Source organism: Coloeus monedula, assembly GCF_965178545.1.
Source record: "Coloeus monedula genome assembly, chromosome: 27".
In the NCBI taxonomy this organism is placed as follows: domain Eukaryota; kingdom Metazoa; phylum Chordata; class Aves; order Passeriformes; family Corvidae; genus Coloeus; species Coloeus monedula.
The window spans coordinates 6,225,299-6,248,790 of NC_138807.1; the positions used below are offsets into that span (position 1 = coordinate 6,225,299).

The following is a 23,492-nucleotide window of genomic DNA, read 5'->3' on the forward strand; positions in this document are numbered from 1 at the left end:
ACGATCACAGAGGGTCACAGAGCAGTGACAGGGAGGGGACAATGCATGGGAACACCAAAAATGGGCTCTAAAACAGGCACACTGGCATTGCAAAGAAAAAAAATAAAGGAAAAGGAAAATATCACACCACAACAGGAAGTGGGAGAATGGAAGAGGCAGAACCAGCACGGGAGGATTTTTATGTTTTTACTTACGTATTCAGCAGTGTCATCTGTTTCCCACTGGGCAGAGAACAAGAGAGGTTTGGCACATGAGAATACAAGAGGGGAAAGAAGGGAAAGACAGAGACATAGCATGAGGAAGGAGTCCCTGAGCAAGCAGCCACACAAGGTCAGAAGTTACCAGGCAAGCATGAGGGAAGAAGTAGAGTGGGAGAAATTAGTAGATTCCACTGTGGCCTTTGCCTGAATTAAAAGACCTCCCAGACACAGGGAGGATGGACGGATATTTATCTCAGTGCTGGGACAGCAGTTCATACTCTTCCACAGTAACACTGCCTGGGAGCACAAAGGAGCTGCAGAGACACAGCCACGCCTTGTCACAGGTTCTCATGGCCCTTCCCCAGCGTTACACTGCCTGGGATGAGGCAGAGCAGCCAGAGCACCCACCCCTCGCAGCCTCGCGGGCTCGGACAGGTGAGCCCTTACCTGGGCGTCCGCCAGCATGATGTCCTTGATGTGGGGCAGCCCCCTGGCCTCGCCGTTCTCCATGCGGACATAGTGCACCTGGTAGCCGCGGATCTGGCCGTGCTGGCGGCTCTGCACCGGCGAGCGCCAGAACACCTGGATCGCCGTCGAGTTCAGCACCTCCACCTCCACCTTCCGTGGCGGAGCACTGGGCACTGCGGGGAGGCAAGCAAGGGGCTCGAGTCACTTGGCATTTCTGGCTGGGGCCCGTCCCTGCTCCTCTGGGACATGCATACCCTGGATCTGAGCCCTGGAAGGAGGGGGAGACCTGAGCAACTGAATATCCCATCCTCTGTCAGCGGCCTCCCAGTGAGCAGGGAAGAAGTTCTGTGGGACCTGATCTGCGTGGCCTGGAGATAGGGATGGGAACAGGCCCATCTCATCATCCAGCCATCCTTCCACAGGCTCCTTCGTGCCCAGTCTGCTCAGATGGAAGGAACCATTATAGCTCCAGATCTCATTCTGAGGGCAAATCCAATTTTCAGTGAGCCAGAAAAGCTCTGGTCCTGCCTGTGGGAGGTCGGGGTGGAGAGGATCAGTAGGGGGCTTGTTCTTGGAGTTCCCTCATCTCTCTGGCAGGACACGGGGACTGGTGGCTACAACCACTGTGGAATCTCGGGACAGAAAACAAGAGATGTCTTGGATGGAATTTGGGCTGAATTTTTGGAACTACTACTACTCCTACTACTACGAATCATACAGGGCATGACAGCTTCATCTACCAGGAAATCACACTTTCTCTGAGCAGGGTCCATTTGGATGTGGGCAGAGGCTCAGGGAAACAGGACCAACACTGGGGACAAACCTGCTGCTTTTTAAAAATTCTTTTTATTTGGAATAGATGAAGAACACCTGAAAAATTTGGGAATTCCATATGTTATCTACTTGACCTATATTATTTGTGGTCCTACCCTCACAGTGAGGGTTCTCCTCTCCCTTCATGCATGCATTCATGCTTTTCCCTGGTTTTATTTTACTGTAGAAATACCAGGAAAATTCAACTCTCTGAGTGGAGCCACTGAACTGTTGTCGCTCAAGGTTTCTAAACTTTAACAGATTCCTCCTTTCTACTACTGACAAAAACTCTGACTTAAGGAGGAGGTAGTAGCAAGGAATGTAGTAACAAGTAATGTGTGGGAAGAACTCTTTAATATTTTAAAACGTGCTCTCAGGCACAGGGTGGGATTCTTGGAGCTGTCCCATGCAGGACCAGGAGCTGGACTTGGCTGATCCTTGTGGGTCCCTTCCAACTCAGGATATACAGTGATTCCATGAAACCAGTTTCTGGCAGCAAAGGTTTCCTCTGAGCAAAGGTTTCGGTGCCTTGGCTGATCCTGGCTCAGTGAGAGCATCTGTTCAGGGGGAGTGGTGCAGTCAAGACTCAAGAGATATTAAGAAAGCCCCCATAAATTCAGGAAATACCCTAAAGCAGGGAAGGAGAACCCTACAGAGCCCAGTGCTCAGAGGGCTCGGGGTGATGGCACCAGGGGATGCCGCACAACTCCGACCTTGGATCCCACTCCAGCTCTGGCCTGGCAGCACTGGAGAGCCACAGGAAAGGCCTCACTGTGTCCCCCCCACCATGGGAACAACCCCCCCCAGGGACAGGAATCCCCCAGGAGAACCCAGCAAAGGCTCAATTACCATCCTCATCCGTGCGGACGATGACCGGCGAGCTCTCCGGGCCCGGCCCCACCTCCGTGTGAGCCACCACGGTGACGCGGTACTCGGTCCACTTCTCCAGGGACTCCAGCAGGATCTGACTGGTGGTTGGGGGGATATCATTCACCTCCTTTAGCTCCGTGTCCTCCGAGTCCAGCGCTCGATAGTGGACGCTGTAGCCGGCCAGGACGCCGTTCTGGCTCTCGGCCGGAGGCGGCCGCCAACTTACCAGAATGGCGGTGGAGCGGGTGCTGACACATTTTACATCTTGAGGGGGGGCAGACGGTTCTACGAGGGGGGAAAATTCAGGAGGGGGAAAGGGAAAGAAGGGAGAGGGGAGGGGGGAAAAAAAACAAAAGATGGGAAAGATAAAAGAAAAAAAAAAAGGAAAATGATAACAAAAAAATCTAAAATAAAACGTACAAAAGTTTGGTTTAGGAAGATAAAATTAAAAGAGAAGAGAGCTTTTTGTTGTTGTCTTTTTTTTTTTTTTTTTTTTTGAAATGAAGAGGTTTAAAAAAACAAAAAGCCAACAGAAATTAAATGGGGCATCAAAACTGAAATGGTGTAAAGCAAAGGACTAAACCAGCAAGCGGGCCAGCCAAGAGGGGTCCTGCTGCTTCCACTAACCTGGCACTGACTAAGCACCCAGCTGCACCCTATAAAAGCCCTTTCCTTTGGCTCCCTGTTTTACAGCAGCCTGGCAAATCCTGCTCTGGCTGGGAAAGCACTTCTTTCCAACCTCGGTCTCTGGGATCTTGAATTTCTTTGAAGGGATCTGTGAAAATTAAGTAAGAAAAGCAAATCTTTTGCCAGGAGGCTTAAATTTAAGAGTCTGTACCTCCAGATGGAAGTGATTAGTTGTCCCCAGACTGAAGGAGGCCAAATCCCACAGTGGGAATGCCCAGGACACTGCCGAGCAATGGTAGTTAAAGAGGAGGGTTTTGAGAAAACACTTGCAGAAGAAGGGAGGCACTGGGTTTGGTGAGGTATTCAGGTATCCGGGGGATTTTCCAAAGCAGCAGCAGCTCTAATTCCCACTGCACTCACTGCCTGAGCTACACCAGGGTGTTCCCCAACATCCTGGGAGAAAACCTTGGGAAGCGTGGCCCTACCCAGGCACCTTCTCAGGGTGACAGCTCTCCCTTAAAGCTCCTCTCTTTCCATCCCCTGCCCCGGGCAGGGACACCTTCCACCAGGCCAGGGTGCTCCATCCTGTCCCTGAACAATTCCAGGGATTAGATCACACTTCTGCCAGTCACTAATGACAACTGATCAGCCCAGGGAAGCAGAGTGTGATACATTTTCAAGGCAAATCTATAAATCCCATCTCACCCAACTGCAATAAAGAGCTTTTAACTCTCTGCAGATGGCAGGAAACTGGGGTGAACTCGTGAGCCCCCAAGTACCACCTGCAAGAAGCAGTAGATCAGTGCTGGTCACTGCTTCCCATTCCTCTGATGCTTTTTTGAGCAACAAAAAGCTCTTTTACTGAGGAATGGTTGTTTTCAAACTTCTTACTCCCATCCTTTAGTCAAACCCAGATGTTTAGGCCCAGTTTGCCTTGAGGACTCTGCTAAATCCACTTAGCCCAGTTGGCACTTGGAGTGAGAGTCATACACTTTCCAGGAGCCTCCAGGAGACAGAGGGAAGTGGCTTTTCAGAAAGGGCAGAGATAATCCTTCCACTGCTGTCTGAGCACCCTGCCCAGTAGGACATTCTGGGTGTTTTCCTTCTATTTTTATGCTCTATTGCTGTCTTTAACCTGGCAGAATGACCCTCTTCTCCCCAGCACTCCCAGTGAGGAGGCTGACGAGCCCTGGCCATGGCTGGCCACGCAAAACAACACAGAATATGTCAAATGAACCAAACCAAAAGGAACAAACTGGAAAATAAAACATAAATCAAGCCAATAATTTGAAACAAACAAACAAAAAAAAACCACCAGAAAGGAAATCATAATAATAAAATAATACTGATATAAAAAGTGACTCCTTCCAGAACATTCCCAGTCTGTTTACCTACCTTCCATGCTTCAACTGCTAACTTATAAGACTTTCTTACAAGAGAACAAGAGGAACTGAGCTACGAGGCCAGACCAAGCTCCTGGTGGGTTTCTGCACATGACTGGCTTTTAAAATGCTGCTCTACCCATGATGAGTTCCCCGAGTCTTCCCCCACCAGCAGAACCCCAGCTATTGCAGAAATGGCAATTTTGGACCCCAATCTGGTCTCTTTTGCTAAACTGTCAGCACGAAGAGCAGGGCAGCACATTCCCAGCGACAGATCTCCTTCCCTCTGGCTCTCTCCATCTGCTGTGATTGATGCAGCACCTCTCCAGGACAGAGGTGCACTGCTCATCCCACGTCCCAGAATCAACTCAAGGATGGTTTCAAGGTATCGAGGGAAAGCCTCAGCCCTCTCCCATTGCTGCCATGGTGCCGTTCCCTTCGTTTTTTGTCCTCATCAGAGGCTGGGCATATTAAAATCCACCTTTCCTGCTCAGTTCCAGCCAAAGCCACCACAGCCGAGAAACCCACTGCAGAGAGGGTCTGACCTGACCTACCCTTCATCCTGAACCTCATTCTGAAAGCCCCAGGAAGCAGAGCTCAGCTCCAGCTGGCACTGGGGTCACTGTCTGCGCTGCCACGCTCGCTCACTCACCCTCTATGCTCCAGCACAGGGACCTACTGAGAGGCCCTGGGGTAAGGCCTCCTTTTGGGATGGTTTTGCACTTTCTCTGGTTAAAAAGGTGGGGTGGGGGGTGGGTGATGGGGGAGAAGGCCCAGGTCCTGCCCAGCCCCCTCCCCGTCACTCCTGGACTGCAGCAGCGGAGGAGAACAGCCAGGGGTGCTGGCTGGCCACGCTGGAGACGCCTCTGGGGAGCTCATGGCACTGTTTCCTTCACAATCCAGCCCAACCTGTGTGACCCTGGGGACGCTGGGGACAGCGCCGGGAGCCGGGAGCTGCGGCAGGAGCCCAGTGCCACAAACCCCAACGGGGCTGCGAGCTCAGCTCTGCAACCAGCCCTTCCCTGGGCGGGGAGCCAGGCACAGGCAGGAGCCCCCAGCCAGGAGAGCATGGCCTTTGCCTGCTGGCTGTCTTCACCAGCGTTTTGGGACCCCTCCCCACCCTCCCAGGGCTCCAGGGCATCCGGGAGTGTCTGCAGAGCCACGCACGGTGAGCCTGCAGCCACAGGGTGGACTGTATTTGTGAATCTGCTTGAGACCAGCCAGTACTCACCTGAGCTGCACCTTTTACATGCTTTAAAGTTGACTGTCCAAGCCACAAGAATGACCCTTACTGACCTTGTACAATATCATGTTTTTTAACCCTTTAGGTACCATAGACTTTGGGTGTTTCATTCACTTCAATGTACTGTGGGGAGGGGGACGGGAAGGAGGGTGGAGCTGATGGGGGGGGGGAACATCCTTTCTTAGGCAGGAACAGAGGGTGAGAAAGCCCCATCGTTCCTCTACACCTGCACACGCAGCCTCACAGCGCCCACCCTGCCACCCCTGTCTGCTGACCACGCCTTGCACTCCGGAATTTCCGAGTGGGAGAGTTGCCAGGGAGCCTGGGAAGGTCATGGCTAACCGGAAAGGGCAAACCAGCTTCTCCCAGCCATGAGAGTCTGTCAGTTTTACAAGCTACGTCTTTGGTACTTGAAGAGTTAAAACCCAGCTACTTCAAGAAGAAAAAGATACTTTACCTTTAGTTTAATGGATTTTACTTTGGTTATGATGCTCAGGAGGAGCCACCCTGGCAGGGAGGTGCAGGGAGGGGCTGCCACATGCAGGTGGGTGCTGGGAGGGGACAGCAGGAGCGGAGGGAGGACCAGGGAGGAGGCTCTGTCATTCCAGAGACAAGATGCCATTGTGGTGTGACATCGCCCAGTGAGGGACAGGGGGAGCAGGGAGCTGGTTCATCGGGTGCAGGGCATGCAGGCAAGCAAGCAGAGAGCAGAAGAGAGAAGAAACAAGAGGCATGGAGCGGGCCAAGGAGGAGCTGAACGGAAAAGGAGCTGCGGAGGGAAGACACAAAAGCCTGTCCCGAGCCAGAAGGTCTGTGAGCCGTAGGATGTCACCCGGACCAGGGAGAATTGACTCGTTCCTCCAACAGCCAGCCAGGAAAAAATGTTTCACCGTGTTACAGGACACTGACAGCTCCCAGCTGATGTTCTTAAGAGCATTAAATTAATGAGACTCTCCCTATGAAAGCTGAGCTACAGAGAGAGAAACCCGTCCATGTTCTTGGCAGGTGCCAAGTTAGAAAAAGCCCCAAAGCCTTCCCTTTTCCCAGCTCCCCTTTTCCTCACCCTTAAGGGACAAATTTTCACTAAGCCCTACTGCCACCAGATCCCACACCCCTCTTTCAGCTTGTTTTATTGAACCAGAAAGCACAAATCCCAGACCCTCTTTGCCTCCCATCCCCACAGATCTCAAGGAGAGAAACCCCTTGGAAAACAGAAGCAGAGAGTAAGTTTAACACTTATTTTTCAGGTCCTTTCAGTTCATTTCCCCCACCCCACAGAGATGCTCCCTCTGACAGTACCACACTGGGATCAGAACCAGCAGATGTGCAGCAGAGTCAGGAAAGGGTTTTCCTATGAAACGTAGAGAGAGGATGGAGAAAAAGAAAAGAAGGAAAGAAGGGGAAAAACATTTGAAAGAAAGAAAAAACCAAAAATCTTTGAATGGAGTGGAGGCCTGAGCAAGCCCCAGTAAGGAATTCTGTCTTTGCAGAAACAGACTCCCCTTTCTTCCCACTCCTCAGGGACAGAAAGAGAAGGAGACAGGGAAAGGGAGAGACAGCAGGGTGTGACAATTAGAAAGCCCAGCCGTGAGCCTGCTGCTCCCCCTTGTCAGGGACTCTGAGGGATGGGAGCAGGGCTCTCCCTCCTCACACTGGTGACCAGAGCCACTTCTGAGTTAGTTCTGCTCCCGGCTACTCCAAACTGCAGCGGAGTGATTTAGTAGAGATGAGAGGAGACAGAAAACACAAAGAACAGCTGCCACAGCCACTCATGCAGTGAAAAAACACCTCATTTAAAAGCAAAGATCTGTGAAAAGCCCAGAAATATTGCCATCCAGGGTTATTGTCCCCAGGGCAACAGCGAAGGGAGACAATCCATTAAACTAAAACCAGCACGTTTTGGTTGCATACACTCCATCCTGGTATCATCAATATCCCCCTCCCAGCCTCCACAGGACTCCTCTGTCCCGCTCTGCCGGAGCCCAAACGGGACCATTCCCAGTGCTCCAGGCCTTCCTCCCCTTGGCTGTGGAGGTGCTCATGGAAAAGAGCACAGGGACTGCTTCCCCAAAGGCTGGGAAAGGTTGGACAATCACCTTCCCTTCTCTCCTTACCGCTTCCCCCCTGTCTCCCTGCTGCATTGCTTGAGCCCCTTCCTGGCAGCTGCTGGGTCTGTGTGGGGCGGGCTGTGGGTGCCATCCCCTGAGCATGCTCAGCACCACGGCCAGTGTGGCCACCAATGAGCCCTCACTGCTTCCCAGCCCAAGTGGACGGTGCTACCTGGCCCCCCAGCACCCCCAAACCCCAGCTCTGCTCCTGGCTCACATCTCAACTACCTGGACCACCGAAGGGAGAGGAAAGCAGGTCCCAAAGGCGTCCCCCCTCCCTGGAGCAAAACGCCAGCCCCCAGCTCCGTACCCCTGTGCCCACCATCTCTGGCTCCCTGACTGTGGTCCCCTCAGAGAAGGGTGGGAAAGGAGAGACACCTACTAGACTGCAAGGTGCGCTCTCGGACCTCCGGGGTGAAGGCCCCCAGCCCCAGAGCCGAGCGGGCGGCCAGCCGGAAGACATACTCAGTGTTGGGCTTCAGGCCTTCCACCGTGAACGAGGTCGTTGGCTCGAAGTTCTTCAGCACCTGGGATGGGCGAGGGGGGAAGAAACAGAATAAACCCAAACAACAGGCAGCAGAGGTGAGGCCTGCCCAGAGACACCTGCCCTGCTCCCCTCGCTCCGACACCGCAGGGAGCGGCGGGGCCGAGAGCTCCTCAGCCCCAACCCTGCTCCACTCTGGACTCACCTCCTTGCTGCGGTCTCCTTCCTTGTAGAGGAGCTCATACTTCACTATGATCTCCTGGCGTGGGGGGCTCCATGACAGCACAATGCTGGTCTCGGTCTTGGCTTCTGCTCGGAAGTTCATCGGCTGCCCAGGAACTGGCACGGAGAGGGAGCCAGTGGGGCAGAGGAGGCAAGAGGAGAAATAGGAGAAACCACATTAACTTGGCTAATTAGAAGGCTCTTGCCCTGTTTTCTTCAAAGCCTGTGTGGGAAGAGCACGTCAGCAGCAAAATGCCACACAGCAGCGTGGGCAGGTCCTGCCTCTAAAGCTGTGGAGCTACATCCCACGGCAGGGCTCCAGCGTGTCCAGAGCTGCTGGAGATGGAAGAATCCCAGTGGATCATATGCCTCTTTCTCAGCAGAATACAACCCTTCCCATGAATCCCAGTGTTACAAGATTCTGGAAGTAGGAAGCCCAGGAGCAGCCCATTGAGGACACAGGGTTTCCTCTCATACCCCACACCAAAAACGTGCTGGGTGACAGCCCATGCTAAAACACCTTGTGTTTGCAGCTCAACACATCTGCTGTGACAACTGGGGCTTTGTTTTCCTCCCCCTGCAGAAAAAGGCAAAATAAGGCTCATTCCCCACTCATCTCTGACAAAGCTGTTTCTGGGTGCTTTAGGGAGAGTTAGAGTGTTACCCCTGCCTGGGCAGTTTTACATCTAAAGACATTTAAAATAATGGAATGGTTTGTGTTGGAAGAGGCATTAAAGCTCATCCAGTTCCATGGGCAGGGACATCTTCCCCTGTCCCAGGTTGCTCCAAGCCCTGTCCAGCCTGGCCTTGGACACTGCCAGGGATCCAGGGGCAGCCCCAGCTGCTCTGGGCGCCCTGTCCCAGGGCTCCCACCCTGTGAGTAAATAATTCCTTCCCAATGTTGAATCTAAATCTCCAAGTCTAACCAGCAGCTCTCCTTCCCACAGCCCAGGTCAGTGACACAGTTGCTCACCTCCTTGCTGTGTCTTAACCTGGATGGGGTCAGACAGGGGCCCGTCCCCCACGGAGGTGAAGGCCAGCACTCGCACGGTGTAGGTCTCGTCCTCGAGGAGGCTGCCCACGGTGGTCAGCAGGCTGTCATCCACGTTGTGCTTCTGCCAGTTGCTGACGGGCTGGTCAGGCTCCATGGTGTAATAGACACGGTACCCTCGGATCTGCCCGTTGGGCTCCACCGGTTCCTCCCACTGGATGATCATGGTGGTGCTGCTCAGCATCCGGCCCTGCACGTTGCGGGGAGCACTGGCAGGAGCTTGTTCCCCAGTATGAGTGACCACTGACTCACTGGGAGGCCCCTGCCCGATGCTGTTGACTGCGGAGACCCAGATCTCGTACTCGGAGTTGGGGCTGAGCCCCCCGATGCTGTAGCGTGTGGTGGTGATGTCCTCCTTGATCTGGTATGGTCCATCCTGGCTCTTAGACTTGTACTCAATGACATAGTAGGACACGGGGTCTGGATTTCCAGAGTCCCAGGTGATGGTGATACTCGTTGCTGTTGTCTCTGTCACGACTGGCGTCCCAGGAGCCTTGGGAAGTGCTGAGAATCAGGAAGAACAAGCATTTAAAAAAAACCCACAGGTGCTGAAATGGTGCCTAATTGGGCTAGTTAAGGGCTGCAGGAGCAGGAGGCACAGCACCAATCCCAGCAGCTCAGGAAAGTGCTGCTGGAATATTATGAACCTAGTTATCCACTCTATTATCCTCCTTAAACTGCTCCATCAAAGGCAAAGTATTCAGCCAAACATCTGGAATCATTAGCACGGGCTGCAGCTGCACATCCGCCGGCTCCCAGGGCAGGGAGGGAGAGCAGCTTCTCCTTCCCAGCACGTGCTCGGATCTCCTGGACAGCTCCACGGGCAGGGAACGGCACAGGCCGGGCTCTGCTCTCCAGAACAAGTCCCCATAAATGCTGGCATTGCTTCCTCTCAAGCCACAAAGCTGTGTTAATCCCCATCTCCCCCCTCCCTCAGTCAGGGAGTCCCCCTTGGAGCCTGCTGGGGACTGCACGCTACCCAGCACTTTAACTGCACCTGAAATGTGTTCTAACTTCACCTGTTCTCAAGCTTTATGTGTTGTCCTCACCACACACTTTAGACCCTTTTCAACCTTCCTTTTCGACCTCATCTTATAATGGAATCCCAGAATGGTTTGGGTTGGAAGGGACCTTAAAGCCCATCTAGTCCCACCCGTGCCATGGACAGGGATACCTTCCACTGGCCCAGGTGGCTCCAAGCTGTGTCTAACCTGGCTTTGAAGCCAAACTTCTCTAGACCTGATCACAGTAAAGCTCAAACTTCTCCTTTCACCTTCTGCCCGGGAGAGCTGCAGGTGCTCACACACAGGAACAGAGCAGGGAACAGAATCCAAACGAAATTACAAAAGGCAGAAGGTACCAGCAAGGTGAGATTCCCCATCTGAGGAGATGGGAGAGTTGGAAGCAGAAGCAATCTGCCCAACACAGCAGCTTTTTAGATTGAGAGGGTAAGACAGGGAAAAAAGGGAAGGAAGGAAATACTCAGGAAAATAAAGAGGATCTGAGTCCAGCCCCAGGCGTCCTTCTGCTGGCACGAGAGCTCCACTGCCTGTGCAGAAGCTCAGAGGAGGTGTCATGCCAATATTCTCTAGTCCCTACTCATTTCTCCTGTCAGACCTTCCTCAGACAGATCACTGATACAACAGGATTTGTTATTTTTGTTATTATTCCTCCCCTTCTCCAAGTGTTTTTCCTCTCCCCTCCCACTGATCCTTTCCCACCCCATTTCTCCCAGATCCCTTGTGGGCAACACCAGCACTCGGAGCAGACACCAGCTCACACAGAGCTCTACACTCACCCAACCTCAGGGGTTCCTGCTTGGGTTTAATACTCCCCTGCTGAGGACAGAACAGATTGAAGATGGCACCCATGCTCCTCTTGGGAATCACTAGCTGGAAGCCAGGGTTATTCCCCCTCTTGCTGAGGCAACAATGGCCACTAAGATGCTGGAACTAAGCTCTACTGCAAGGGTTCACATGCCAGAGATCCTCAGGGCCTTGGCTGAATCTCAGGCCTTGGAACAGGATGGCATGCAGGCTCCAAGCCATCCAAGGCTCCTTGCACAGTGCCCAGCCAGCCTCATATGCCAGGACAGACACAGCATGCGGGGACTGGAGTCACAGTTTTCTTCACAACAGCTCAGGTGTCCTAAACTGAGGGAAGGTCTCAAGCCACCAGCTTCCTCTCCACTGTGGGTTTCCCTGTGTGTAGGATCCCCGAGCACACATGCACAGATCCCAGCACGGGGCACTCATGGTGCACAAGTCTGTCCTGCTGCTTGTGCTCGCAGACCTCCACATGCACCCACAGGTAAGGACAGGGACTGACACTCCTGCAGCCGGGCACCCAAGATCCAGCCATGGTGTCCCTGGCCATGCACACACATCCCACTCATGCATGAGCACCTGGACATGCAGGACCATGCCCCTGTCCATGCACACACACACATCCCACTCGTGCAAGAGCACCTGAACGTGCAGAATGGTGTCCCTGGCCATGCACACACACCCCACTCGTGCAGGAGCACCTGGACATGAAGGACTGTGGCCCTATCCATGCACACACACACACCCCACTCGTGCAGGAGCACCTGGACATGCAGGACTGTCCCTGGCCATGCTCACACACCCCACTCGTGCAGGAGCACCCGGACATGCAGGACTGTGTCCCCCGTGCAGGTCAGACAGCCACGGGCTCTCCCCATGCAGACACACAACGACACAGGCACAAACCATGGGACATTCCCACTCCGGCGACACGTCCCACCAATGCTCCCATGCGTGAGCCGGACACGTGGCCAGGTGTGTCCTGCACTCATGCTTGGACACTCAGCTCTGGCCGTGCCCCCACGCCCGCCTGGCACGTGCCCACTCCCACACGTGCAGCCAGGACCCTGCTCCCACTCCCTTACATTTCACCGTGATCTGGGCAACGGCTTCTATGACTCCCAGACTGGACATGGCCACGCAGGTGTAGTTGGCGGAGTCCTTGACGTCCGTGAGCTCCAGGACGTTCCTGCCCACGGGCATGTCATCCTCGGGCGTCAGGTCCTCCGCTCCCTGCATCCACTTCACGTAGGGCATGGGAGACCCCACGGCCACACAGGTGATGTTGACGTTGCCCCCGGGCATGATTTCATGGCTGACAGGGAGGATGGAGAAGCGAGGGGCCACACGGCGAACTGTGGACGAGACGCACAGAGGTAACAAAAAAACAAAACGGAAAACCAAACCAAAACAAACAACAAAAAAACAAAGAGAAAAAAGAAAAAAACGAAAACAAAAGAAAGGAAAGAAAAAGAAAGGAGAAAAAGAAAAAAGAGTAAAAGATAATTTAAATATAGATGGGGCTTGTCATTGCTTATTTTCTTCCTTCATTAAAAACAAAACGAAAAAACAAAGAAAGGAAAAAATCAAAAACTAAAAACCAAAAAAATTAAACTCCAAATAAATTTGTACTTCACAAACAATATATAGAATATAGACATAAAAGCGATATTTCATAGCAACAGGGTTCCATTGATCAAGATTAGACCCATCACAGCACAGATAAATACACAAAAATTTATTAGCAATTTCTCATCTTTACTGGCAAGAGCTGGCATGGCGAGCGCCCAAACTTCTCCTCCGTGGCCGCTGGGGCCCCCAGCTCCCCGCTCCACACCCCAGGAACCTGCTCCTCCCTCTCCCAGTGGGGTCTGAGTCCCGGGTCCCCTTCTCCTGAAGGAACAGCCCATCCACCACCACGGCCCGGCGTGGTCCAGGTGCCCCCTCCGGAGAGGGGCCCTCTCCCACCCGGGGCTGCTGCAGAGGTGGGGTGGGGGGTCAGGAGAAGGTTGGGATGGGGATGGAAACTTCTCAGCATTTTGCCTTGTTGGACCCAGAGAATTCAACAAAGAGAGAAGTGTCACATCCCCAAATTCCTGACGCTCCACTTGAGAAGTAAAAGGCAAAAGGATAAACGAGGGAGGAGAGGGAGTCCCCGGAGTGGGACAAAATTTAGTTGGTGTCTGCGTGTGAGAAGCGTCCAGGGGAACACAGCCCCCCTGGAGCGAGAGAGAGTGTGGAAAAGATGAGAAACTCTAATGAAATTTTTGTGGTTTTCGGGTATAGAAACCCTAACGAAGCCTCTTTAAGATCTGACACGGTTCCATCGATAGATGCAGCTCTCAGAGTCACAAACATCATGCAAAATAGGTAAAAAAGAGAGAGAGAGAAAGAGAGAAAGAGAGAGGAAAATGCAGAGAAATACAATTTCTGGGCGGCAGCAAATGCCCACATGGATACTGGATAGAAAGTGAGCGACAGATAAAGGAAGAAAGACCAGGAGAAGGAGAACAAGAGGGGAAGGGAGAAAGAAGAGAGAGAGAGAGGGAGGGGAGGGGGAAACCCACTTTAATGCTGCATACTTTTTCTAGCTGATGTGACTCAATGTGGTGGCTCACATTGTCACATCTCAGCCCTGGCGGAATAATAAATAGAATAGAATTAATAAGAAAAACAAGGTAATGAAACTTTTAACGTTGAGAAAACAGTGACATGTTCTGTGCATCTCCTTAGCAGAGAGGTGGATGCAGCTTCCAGACCTTACACAGGAAGAACATGGACGCAAAGGGGAGGCTGTGGTTTCCTTGGCTCCATTTTCTGAGCTACCTGGGCTGGCTGGAGGGATGGTGGGTGCCCTTCCTTAGGGGGGGAAAGCAGGGGAATGGACAAAGGAGAACGTGTGTGGATCAGAGAGGCCCTAGGGAGGGGGTCAGGGCAGGGTCTCATCCCACAAGAAAGAGAAAAGGATACAGGACCCAGGGAAAACGCAGGAACAGCAGCAGCTGGAGGGGAGCAGGAGTGCAGGATTCCTCCAGCCTCAGGGACAGCCATGCAGGAACTGCCTTAGGCAGGGTGGGTGAGGGGGCAGCAGAGTCTGGAGTGCCGGGGGGCTGAGAACTTCCCGTTCCTGCCGTCTGTCCCCAGGTAACCTCCGCACAACCTCTCCGAAGCTCGGTGCCGGTGCCTCATGCCAAAGCAAAGCAAAGGACAGCAGAGCTGAGCCTGCCATCGTCCCTCCCACTGCCTTCAGATGTCCCCTGGAACTGATGTCTTGGGGCTTGCTAGTGTTTATCTTCCAGCTTTATGGATATTTTCCAAGGGCAAGGGCACTGCCAGGAGAGGCAGAGGCTGCTTGTGGGGCTTTGGCAAACAAAAGCCAACTGCAGCCCCTGCATCGTCCTGCAAGGTGACAAGGGACACTGGCACAGCAAGGTCTGCTCTCCCCATCGGGCTGTCAGACCCTTTTCTGCAGGAAGCAGTAGCCAGGAACCAGCACTGGGAGGCAAGGAAGAGAAGATTTCCAGATTGGTGGCATGAGGAGCTCAGAGGTGGCGAAGGGGAATTTCTGCATGCACGGATTTGCAGAGAGAACGGGGGGCATGCCCTCAGCTGGGGAAAGGATTAGGATGTGGAGGGAGGGACTGCAAACTCTCCTGGCCACTGACACTAGAAGATGATTTTGTACCTGCAGAAAGGTGTAGGGGGCTACCACGGTGTTTGTTCCACCTCAGGCACCAGCGCTGGCTCAAAGGATCAGGCAACCTGCTCCTTCCTCCCTCCTGCCACTATGGAGAACACTCAGCCCTAGCCACGAGGGTACATCCCTGTTTCCTACATCACCCTGCTTCCCACTGCTTCCAGGGGTACCACACTTCAGAAAATGGAGCCAGGTGGAAATCACACCTGTCACAGTCTGAGACAAGATGGAGAGAACTTGGAAAGAAACAAGTGGGGTCAACATGCAGACAGATCTGGGGTGGGGATGACTCTTCTGAGGGGGGCTGGTATGTAACCTTCTGGAGAGGGGGGGCAAGGTGGGAAAGGTGAGGAGGAATGGGGAGACACATCCGGACAAGATCCGGTCAGCAAACAGCATCAACAGCAACAAACAACGGCAGGTGGGATGCAAACACTGAGTTGTCATGGGAACAGAACAAGACAATTAATCCAAACCGAAGCTAATCGCAAAGAAATGAAACCCAACTGAAAGAGAAAGGGAAAAAAAAAAACAAAGAAAAGAAAAGAAAAAAGAAAGAACAAACCAGAATTTAATAACTGAAAAGCATCATCTGATGTAGGGCGGAGTGCTGAGAATCGGAGTCTGAAGGGAACCGACCGTTCCTGGCTGTGGTTTTTGGGCAGGAAAGGAGAAATCCACTCACAAAACACAAGCTCAGGGGCTGCGCAGAGCACGTTCCCAAAAATCGGCAGAGCAGCCCTCCCCTCCTCCTGACAGCTCCCAGGGGTGCAGGTCAGCCCCGGCGGTCTCAGGGATCATCACTTTAATGGCATTTGTCATTCTCCAAGGGAAGCACCCAGCACCCTTGGATGCCAGCCCTGGGCACCGCCTGTTCCACAAGAAGGGAGAATTTGGATTGGGGCTGATACAAGCCCAAAACAGGCAGCAGCACTTCCTTGGTGCATCCTGGTTTAAAAAAATCTACACTCTCCTGTGTGCACAGATATACCAACATCCACACACTGACCTAGGATGGGAAAAGAACTCCAATTACATGTTGGAGACCTCAGAGAGTCCCCTGGATACAGCCCTGTGATGGCTCAGGGCTGTGACAACCACAACAGTTACAGGGTTCATCTCTGGCTACCCAGAGCCATCAGGCTGCTGTTTGTTTTAATTGCTACACTTGCATTTGGCTGGAGACAGGGAATTTGTCAAGCTGAGAATCCCTGGGTCAGCCTTTAAGTCAAAGCCCAGGAGGAGGAGAGCCGTGGTGGAAAGGAAGCTGGAGATGGCATCAAGACAAATTTCAGCTCTGGGTCCAGCTCCACAGCAGCTGAAGGAGGGGAATTTGACACAAAAAAAATGGGTGAAGAGATTCCTTCAGTTTTGCTATGGAACACTTTCAAAGGATCGGGAAGAACAGAGCTGCCCTTTCTGGAAAGGAAACATTGGGATGGGGCAGTCAGGGCTCTGCTTTATAGACACCTTTCTAATAATACTTTTCCCAGTTTCTGGTACAAGAAGGACCTTCCCTGAGTTCCAGGGGCGTTTGGTTTCCAGGACAGCTTTGCCAGACCCCGCATGCGTACACAGATGTGCATGCTCCATGTGCAACAGCTCCCGACGGACACACACAAGCAGGCACACACAAACAGACATTGTCCATGGCCAAAAAACTCTCAGGAGCTTTTTTTTTCAAACAAGGATACAGCTTGTTACGGATAGAACCAGATTCCAGGACTGGAGCTGGATGCTTGGGATGCAAGTTAAATTATTTCAACACAGAAGCCATTTCGGAGGCACAGGAAATTTTCTTAAGCGCAGTTAGTTATGAGTCTGTTTAATTGCTGGATAACCATTTCACACTGCAAATCTGCACCCCAAATTGTGCTCTTTTTTTAGAAACAGAACAGATCCATAACTTTTCACACCCTTGGGAAGCCAATTGGTTTTGTTGCTGCTCATGGAGGCAGAGGTTGACCCAGTTTGTGTTCTGTGAGTGGCATTTTTGGTCCCAATCAGCATGGCTCAGGCTCCCCACCACCACCACTCGGGGTCCACAGGGTGAGAGGTGTTTTTGCAACATTTACAGACCTGATTGGAAGAGACACTGGGAGATTCAGGGTTGACTTTTGCAACACCAGAATTCATCTTTAAAATGTGTTCCCATGGTGCTGCTAATGAGAGGAACCTGAGGACCAGCCAACCAGTTTGTGCTGAGGAAACCCACCAGCTGCTCTTTTAAAGCCCCTTCCAGATTCCCTCAGAGAGAAAAAATGTTGGAGGAGGAGTGAGGTGGGGAAAGGAGAATGTCCTGGACGAGAACCTGTCACTTCAAACCCCGATTCACATTAAACCAACTCAAAGAGAAATGCATCTTGTACCTTAAAGAAGGAATTAATTGAAAAAGGAAACAAAAGAAAGTGAAGTGACTGGTTGAAAGCACCAAACAAAACCAAATGGTATTAAACATTTTGACACTCAGCAAGCTGCTGCTCCAAATGAGGTGAGAAGGCGGACATTATTGGCCATTTTGGGGAGACAGGAGTCATTCCGTCTTGCTCCAAAATGAGGAGGGGTAGGGGAAAGGGTGCCAAAATAATGTGCAGCCTCTACATTATTAGTGAAGCTTAGATTACACCTGTCCTCCCCTCCCAAATGTGGTCTGTCCCTGCCCCTGCGTGTCCGTGCAGCCGCCTCTGCCTCCTCCCTCTCCCGCTCCAATTCCAGGTTTGTTCCGCTGGGGCGAGACCTTGTTGGGGTTTGGATTTCCGACCTCCGCCCCTCCACAGGACGAGAAACTTCCCTCCTCCTGCCATCTCCTTCCTCATTTCCTTCACGGTAAATAAAAATAAATAAGTAAATAGGTAGATAAATAAAGAATGAGACCAAGGCTTGGATTTGGTCTGGAGGAAATCCATTACCTTCCCAATAATTGGTACTTTTCACTTAAAAAAACCACATTAGCTGAGCGACAGGCTGGCTGAACATCTCTGGTCTTTTGTAATTTTTTTTTTTTCTGTTGTTTTTTACAGGATTGAACAGAAAATCATCAGAATCCAATTGTTTTTCAAACAGCTCTGTACTTTTAAACGCAGACTTGACTGTTTTAGTTTTTGTTATTTTAATTTGACAAGGTGTAATCTAATTTTTTCCCCTAAAACAAAGAGAACAGCGATGCAAAAGGTGTAAGAGACACAGGCAGGCAGAGATTTCGAGATCAGTACAGCACAGTGTTCCTGCAAAGTGCCCTCTATAGAGAGATAGTCAAGTATATACATAGATATATACACAGTTTGGATTTTGGTTTTTTTGGGGGGGTGGCTTTTTGTATCCATTTCCATTTCCTGATACCCTTGAGAAATCCTTCTGCAGAAACACAGAGAAGTTTTTGTTTGCTTGGTTTGGTTTGGAACTAGAATTTCAGAGCTGAGGACACCCCAAACATGGACAGGGCGCTCCCCCACCCACAGAAGCGCTAAAATAACCCTTAAAAACCATCCCGGAATTCTCCATCCCTCAGTTTTAGCACCTGGAAGCTGGGCACTGCAGAGGCACCTGTACAGCCCAGTGGTGGTTCTGCCTCTCTCCTTCTCCATTAAAGAATTTATCAATCTAGTCTAAAAAGGTATTAAAATTCCTACAGTTTAAAATACCAATGACTGTTTTGACCTTGTGGCTATTTGTTAAATCTCTAGTGCAAGTGGAATTATTTGCTTCAACCTCTAAGTGGGATTGAAAGGGAAAAGCTCAGCAATGGTTCCACCTGGAACCAACCAGCAGCTTTGGTCTGATGGTCAAATTACTCATGAGCCGAACTTAACCCAGGCTACAGGCTAAATTATTGCTTAAATTAGTCACATTTTAATCTATTTTGAAGTTCTATTTCCTGAGGTGCTCAGCACACTATTCCTGCCCTTTCTGAGGGTTTTATTTTAATTGATTTCCACTAGTTCAGCTCTTACGTGCTTTGCCCTGGCCTGGTTTCATCTTTGGTCTCTCAGTGAGCTGGGGTTTTCCAGAGAGCCTTGGGAGTTACTGGGAACGTTCTCAGCAGGACCTGGGCTGCAGAACCTGGCTCGGGGTGACAAAGCTTGCGCTGATGGTGACAGGCAGCAAAAGCAGGGCCTGAGTGGGCACTGGGCTGCTTTAATGCCTGTTGAGCCATTTACAGCTCCCTGGGCTGGAAAAGAGCAGAGCCACGAGAAGCTCGAGCAGAGAGCAGAAAGGATTATCCCTGCAGCATCCCAGCTGCTGCCTTTGGTACCTCCTGACAGGGCCCCACTGTGTGCAAAAGGGGAAAATTCATAATTCTGCTAAATTCAACCACGACAACGTGTCCTGTGCCAGCAGCAGCAGCTCTGCATGCTCGGGGGATCTGAGGCACAGCCCACACGGCTCATCCCTCCTTCTCCTTGTGACGTGGAGGAGCACAGGGACACGAGGTCCTTACGCACAGGGCTCCATCCCAGCCAGCAGCCAGATTTTGGGATCAAACCAGAGCAATCAAGGTGGCCGCCTGCAGCTTCCCAAATTAAGAGGAGAGCTGCCAAGTGCTCCATTTTCAGGGGCCAAACCAGCTGTGGCCACAGGTCCTGGGTGAGGGGACTTGTGCCCTCGCCGGGGTAATGGCTGAGCCCCCCATGTGGTCCCTGATTACGGACAAAAACACCACAGAATGCTTTGGGCTGGAAGGGACCTTAAAGATCATCCAGTGCCACCCCTGGCATGACACCTTCCACTATCCCAGGTTGCTCCAAGCCCCATCCAACCTGGCCTTGGACACTTCCAGGGACGGGGCAGCCTCTCAAACACCACCACGGGCAGACAGCTCTTAGTTCGCAGGATTTTGAATCCATCTTTTCCTGCAATCACTATGGGCCACAAGTTTGATGGCATTTGTGTCCCTAGGGATACAGAGAAGCATCCAAGAAGTCTTTTGAAAGCCAGGTGAGCTGTATGGCTCACACAAAAACCAGGATTCTCACTGAGGTGCTGACTTGCCCCTAGAACCGTCTTTTCACCAACCACAGGTGAACCCTGGACAGCTCAGCCTGAACTTCCACACACCGGGGCTGGTGGCAGAGGTCACCTCACCTGCTTCTGACCTGCTCTTGTCTCCAGAAAGATACTTCTGCTTCTGACCTAGGGCATCCCCCATGGCATGATCTGACCTGTAATAACACACGAGGCAAACCCTTAACCAGTAATTCCAAGACGGTGCCCATGGTTTGGGCTGGAAGGACCTTAAAGCCCATCCTGTTCTTACCCCCTGCCAGTGGACACCTTCCACTAGACCAGGCTGCTCAGAGACCAGAACCTCAGCAAACCACACAACCTCTTCTAGCCAGGTATCAAATCTCTATTTCCTCACCCAGTGTCATTCCAGCCTATCATGATTACCTCCCATTTAGCTTCAGTTTATTGCTGTTGATATTATTATTATTGTTTTTTATTGGCTCTTAAGGAAGAATTTAATCTTCAAGCCTTCTCAGATCACAAGAGATTCTTAGCAGCAGCAGTGCAGTTTGGCCATGTTAGAAATACTTTATAAAAGAGAAAATAAACAAATAAAAAATAATGGTGTATAAATCCCTTTTTAATTGCACCTAAATCCTGAAACTCAAACTCCTAGTCATGAAGGAAAATCCTGTAATTAGGAGTGATTATCACCTTTTAGTCCTAGGCAGGAGGGAGGTGGGATGGGAAAACCTTGTTTCAAAGGCTATTTCTTTTCTCTTGGTGTTTTTTTTGGTTTTTTTTTTTTGGTTTGTTTGTTTTAATAGAACAATCTTTTTTTCTTTTTCTTTCTTTAAAAAGAGCCTTGGGACTGAGGGATGTTTTTTGGCTATTGTTGGCATCCAAGTCAGAAGAGCCACAGCTGGTCTCTTCCCAGAGAATTATCAAGAGCGCAGCATTTGGGAGTGGTACCCTGGTACCTATGGGGAGGGGAGAGACTCGGAAGGGGAGGGGAGAATACCAGCACTGAGGGTCCGAGCACTGAAATCTCAGCATTTTAAGAAAAAAGAGAAGGACAGACAGAGAGAAAGAGAGAGAGAGAGAGAAAGAGAGAGACAGATACTGTGTCAATACTGCACTGGATTTCTCAAAAATCACACAGCTTTAATACCTGTGCCCTAGGAAAGCCACTCCTTTGGTAGCTGATTGAGAGGTGAGGACTGAGGGCAGAGGGAAAGGCATGTCCAGGGAAAGGGCTGGCATTCGGTTCTGCACGGGGAAAGCACCAAGCACCACTGGTACCACTGACACACTGCAAACCCCCTGTTCACTCTCCCATGTGCCTCACCCGCTCGGGATGCACACATGGGAGGCAACAGGAGCTTCTTGGGGATAAACAGGGAGATGAGAAGAGGGAAAAGAGGCATTTTCAGCTCCAATGTCACTGGCCAGATTGCTGCTGCTGTTTGCAATAGCTGCAGCTGCCAGATGTGCCCCAGCACGACTCCAGTGCCTGCACAGCTGCAGTTCTCTTCCCACGCTCCTTCAGGAAGGAGGGCTCTACCTTGGCTGCGCCTGGCTGGGTTTCAAGGCGCCTGCACCAGGCAGTGATGGATAAATCACAGGGAAGGAAGGGAAAACGGGGAGAGGCAGAGCCAGGAGGCAGCTGCCTGGCTGCTCTTCCCTCCCAGCACTCCCAGGACAAGGTGACACCTCCTCCAAGGGATTCTGCCAGGCTCTGCCTGGCCATGGGCTCTCCATGCACTCATGGGTGCTCCAGGAGAGAACAGCGTGGGATTTGGGAACAGCAGGAACCTCTCTGTCAGTGCTGACAGCCCCCTGATCCTGGTGTTACTGGAGGGAACTGGGCAGTGACCAGTGAGCGAGCTCCCACCTCTGGGGAAGCCCTTCGGACCAGGGTCAGGGCTTTTCTTTGTGTGCAGGAGGTGGAACAAGAGCCACACCTCAAGAAATAAATAAGCAACAACGTGACCCAGGGTCTGCTCTAACTCTTGGAATGACCCCCTGGGTTCTCACCATCTTTTCCACTTCCCAGATCCCTCCCTCCCCCAAAACAAAGGCTTGTCCCAAATAGCAGGGCTTCCATGGACAGGCGTTAGAGCTGTGTGACTCCTTTCCTCCTGGAGGGATTGAGGAGTTCAGTTACCACCGGGTGGGCAGGAACACTGGCTTCTCACAATGCGTTTGGAATAAACTACAGCACAGCATAACCAATCAAAACAGAAACAGGAAATCAAGAGAAAGCAAAAAACCCAACAGAACCAAAAAATTTGGAAAGTAAGAGTAAATCCACTTCAAAGAAACCAGAATTGTATAACGAAAAGAAACTATACATATTTATATATTGAAAAAATAATTCATAATTAATTTAAAAAGTGGCATGCAAAGAAGATTGTTACATTCTCCTATCATGCATCAGGCCCAATGTCCAAACGGCAAGGTAACCATGACGACAAAAAAGTGCAAGAACTCAGCAACATTACCAAAGGATGCATAGAGAGGCCCACAATGCAACTCAACTCATCTCCGCGAGACCCGGGAACGCGCGGGTCTCGCTCATCTTAAAGATTTCTTGCTTTTTCTCTTTTCATTTTTAAAATTTTTTTCATTTTTTTTTTCTCTTACGAATGTAAAAATGTGGGTAAAGAAAGTAAAAAAGAAAAAAACCACACCAACCTTCTCGTAGCTCTGAGGGATGTTAAGGGGGTTTGATGCGGAACACAATGACATGAGGAGAAGAGAAAAATAGGGGAAACACAGAGAGAGTAAAAAAAGGCCTTCTCAAGGCTGTCAGCTGCAAATTGATTGATTTTTTTTTCTCTTAACCAAAATAAAAAGAAAGGAAAAAAAATGAAGATAGTAACGACCCTCTTTCCTGCCTTCCTAACACTCCCCCTCCCATCCCTTTAAGCCCAACCAAGCTCTGCAGGGAGGCCAGGCTGGGAGCAATCCTAGCTCAGAATCAGCCCCCCACAGGGATGCTGACCCCAGGCAGGATTCTCCCTCCCTTCAGTCCTTCTGCTCCTCAGAGAAGGGGAGCGGAGCTGCCCGGGCAGAGCAGCCCCAGCACGGAGCAGCCCAGGCCGGGTCCCCGCTCCCCCTGCTCCCCCCAGCCCCACACCCAGCCCTGCTCACTCTGACTCCACCATGGGACTGAATAAGGAAAAAAGAAATAATTAGAAGAAGGAAAAGAAAAGCAAAACCAAACCAAACCATTTCCTTGCAATGTTCAAACTTACAACTCCTATCCCAGGTGGTCTATAGAGACAAGCATGTTATGGGAGAAACAAGTCAATTGGAAACACAAGAGTGCTCGAGACTCTTTTAAAACAAAAAACGGGAAGAAAAATGTGCATGAACTCTCCCTCCCACCAAAGCAAATCCATTTCAGAAATTTGTTACCTTTCCACGATATTAACACACAAGAAACAAGGAATTAAACAGCATGAAAAACACCCAAACCACAGGCCGAGCTGGCACACGCTGTGTTCTGCACTCTCTCGGCAGGTTAGTGCTGGTTTGCAGGCTGGCCCAGG

General features: G+C 51.2%; 1 protein-coding gene across 1 annotated transcript in view; it reads right to left on the reverse strand.

Annotated features, from left to right (window-relative positions):
* PTPRS (protein tyrosine phosphatase receptor type S) overlaps positions 1-23,492 on the reverse strand; it is a 125,885-nt gene that overhangs the window by 31,857 nt on the left and 70,536 nt on the right. The window contains exons 7-13 of the mRNA XM_082297999.1: positions 12,380-12,649; positions 9,391-9,972; positions 8,401-8,534; positions 8,094-8,238; positions 2,331-2,636; positions 648-841; positions 195-221 (exon numbers count right to left, since the gene is read on the reverse strand). Coding sequence (XP_082154125.1) covers positions 195-221; positions 648-841; positions 2,331-2,636; positions 8,094-8,238; positions 8,401-8,534; positions 9,391-9,972; positions 12,380-12,649 — 1,658 coding nt within the window. The remainder of the gene's footprint in view (positions 1-194; positions 222-647; positions 842-2,330; positions 2,637-8,093; positions 8,239-8,400; positions 8,535-9,390; positions 9,973-12,379; positions 12,650-23,492) is intronic.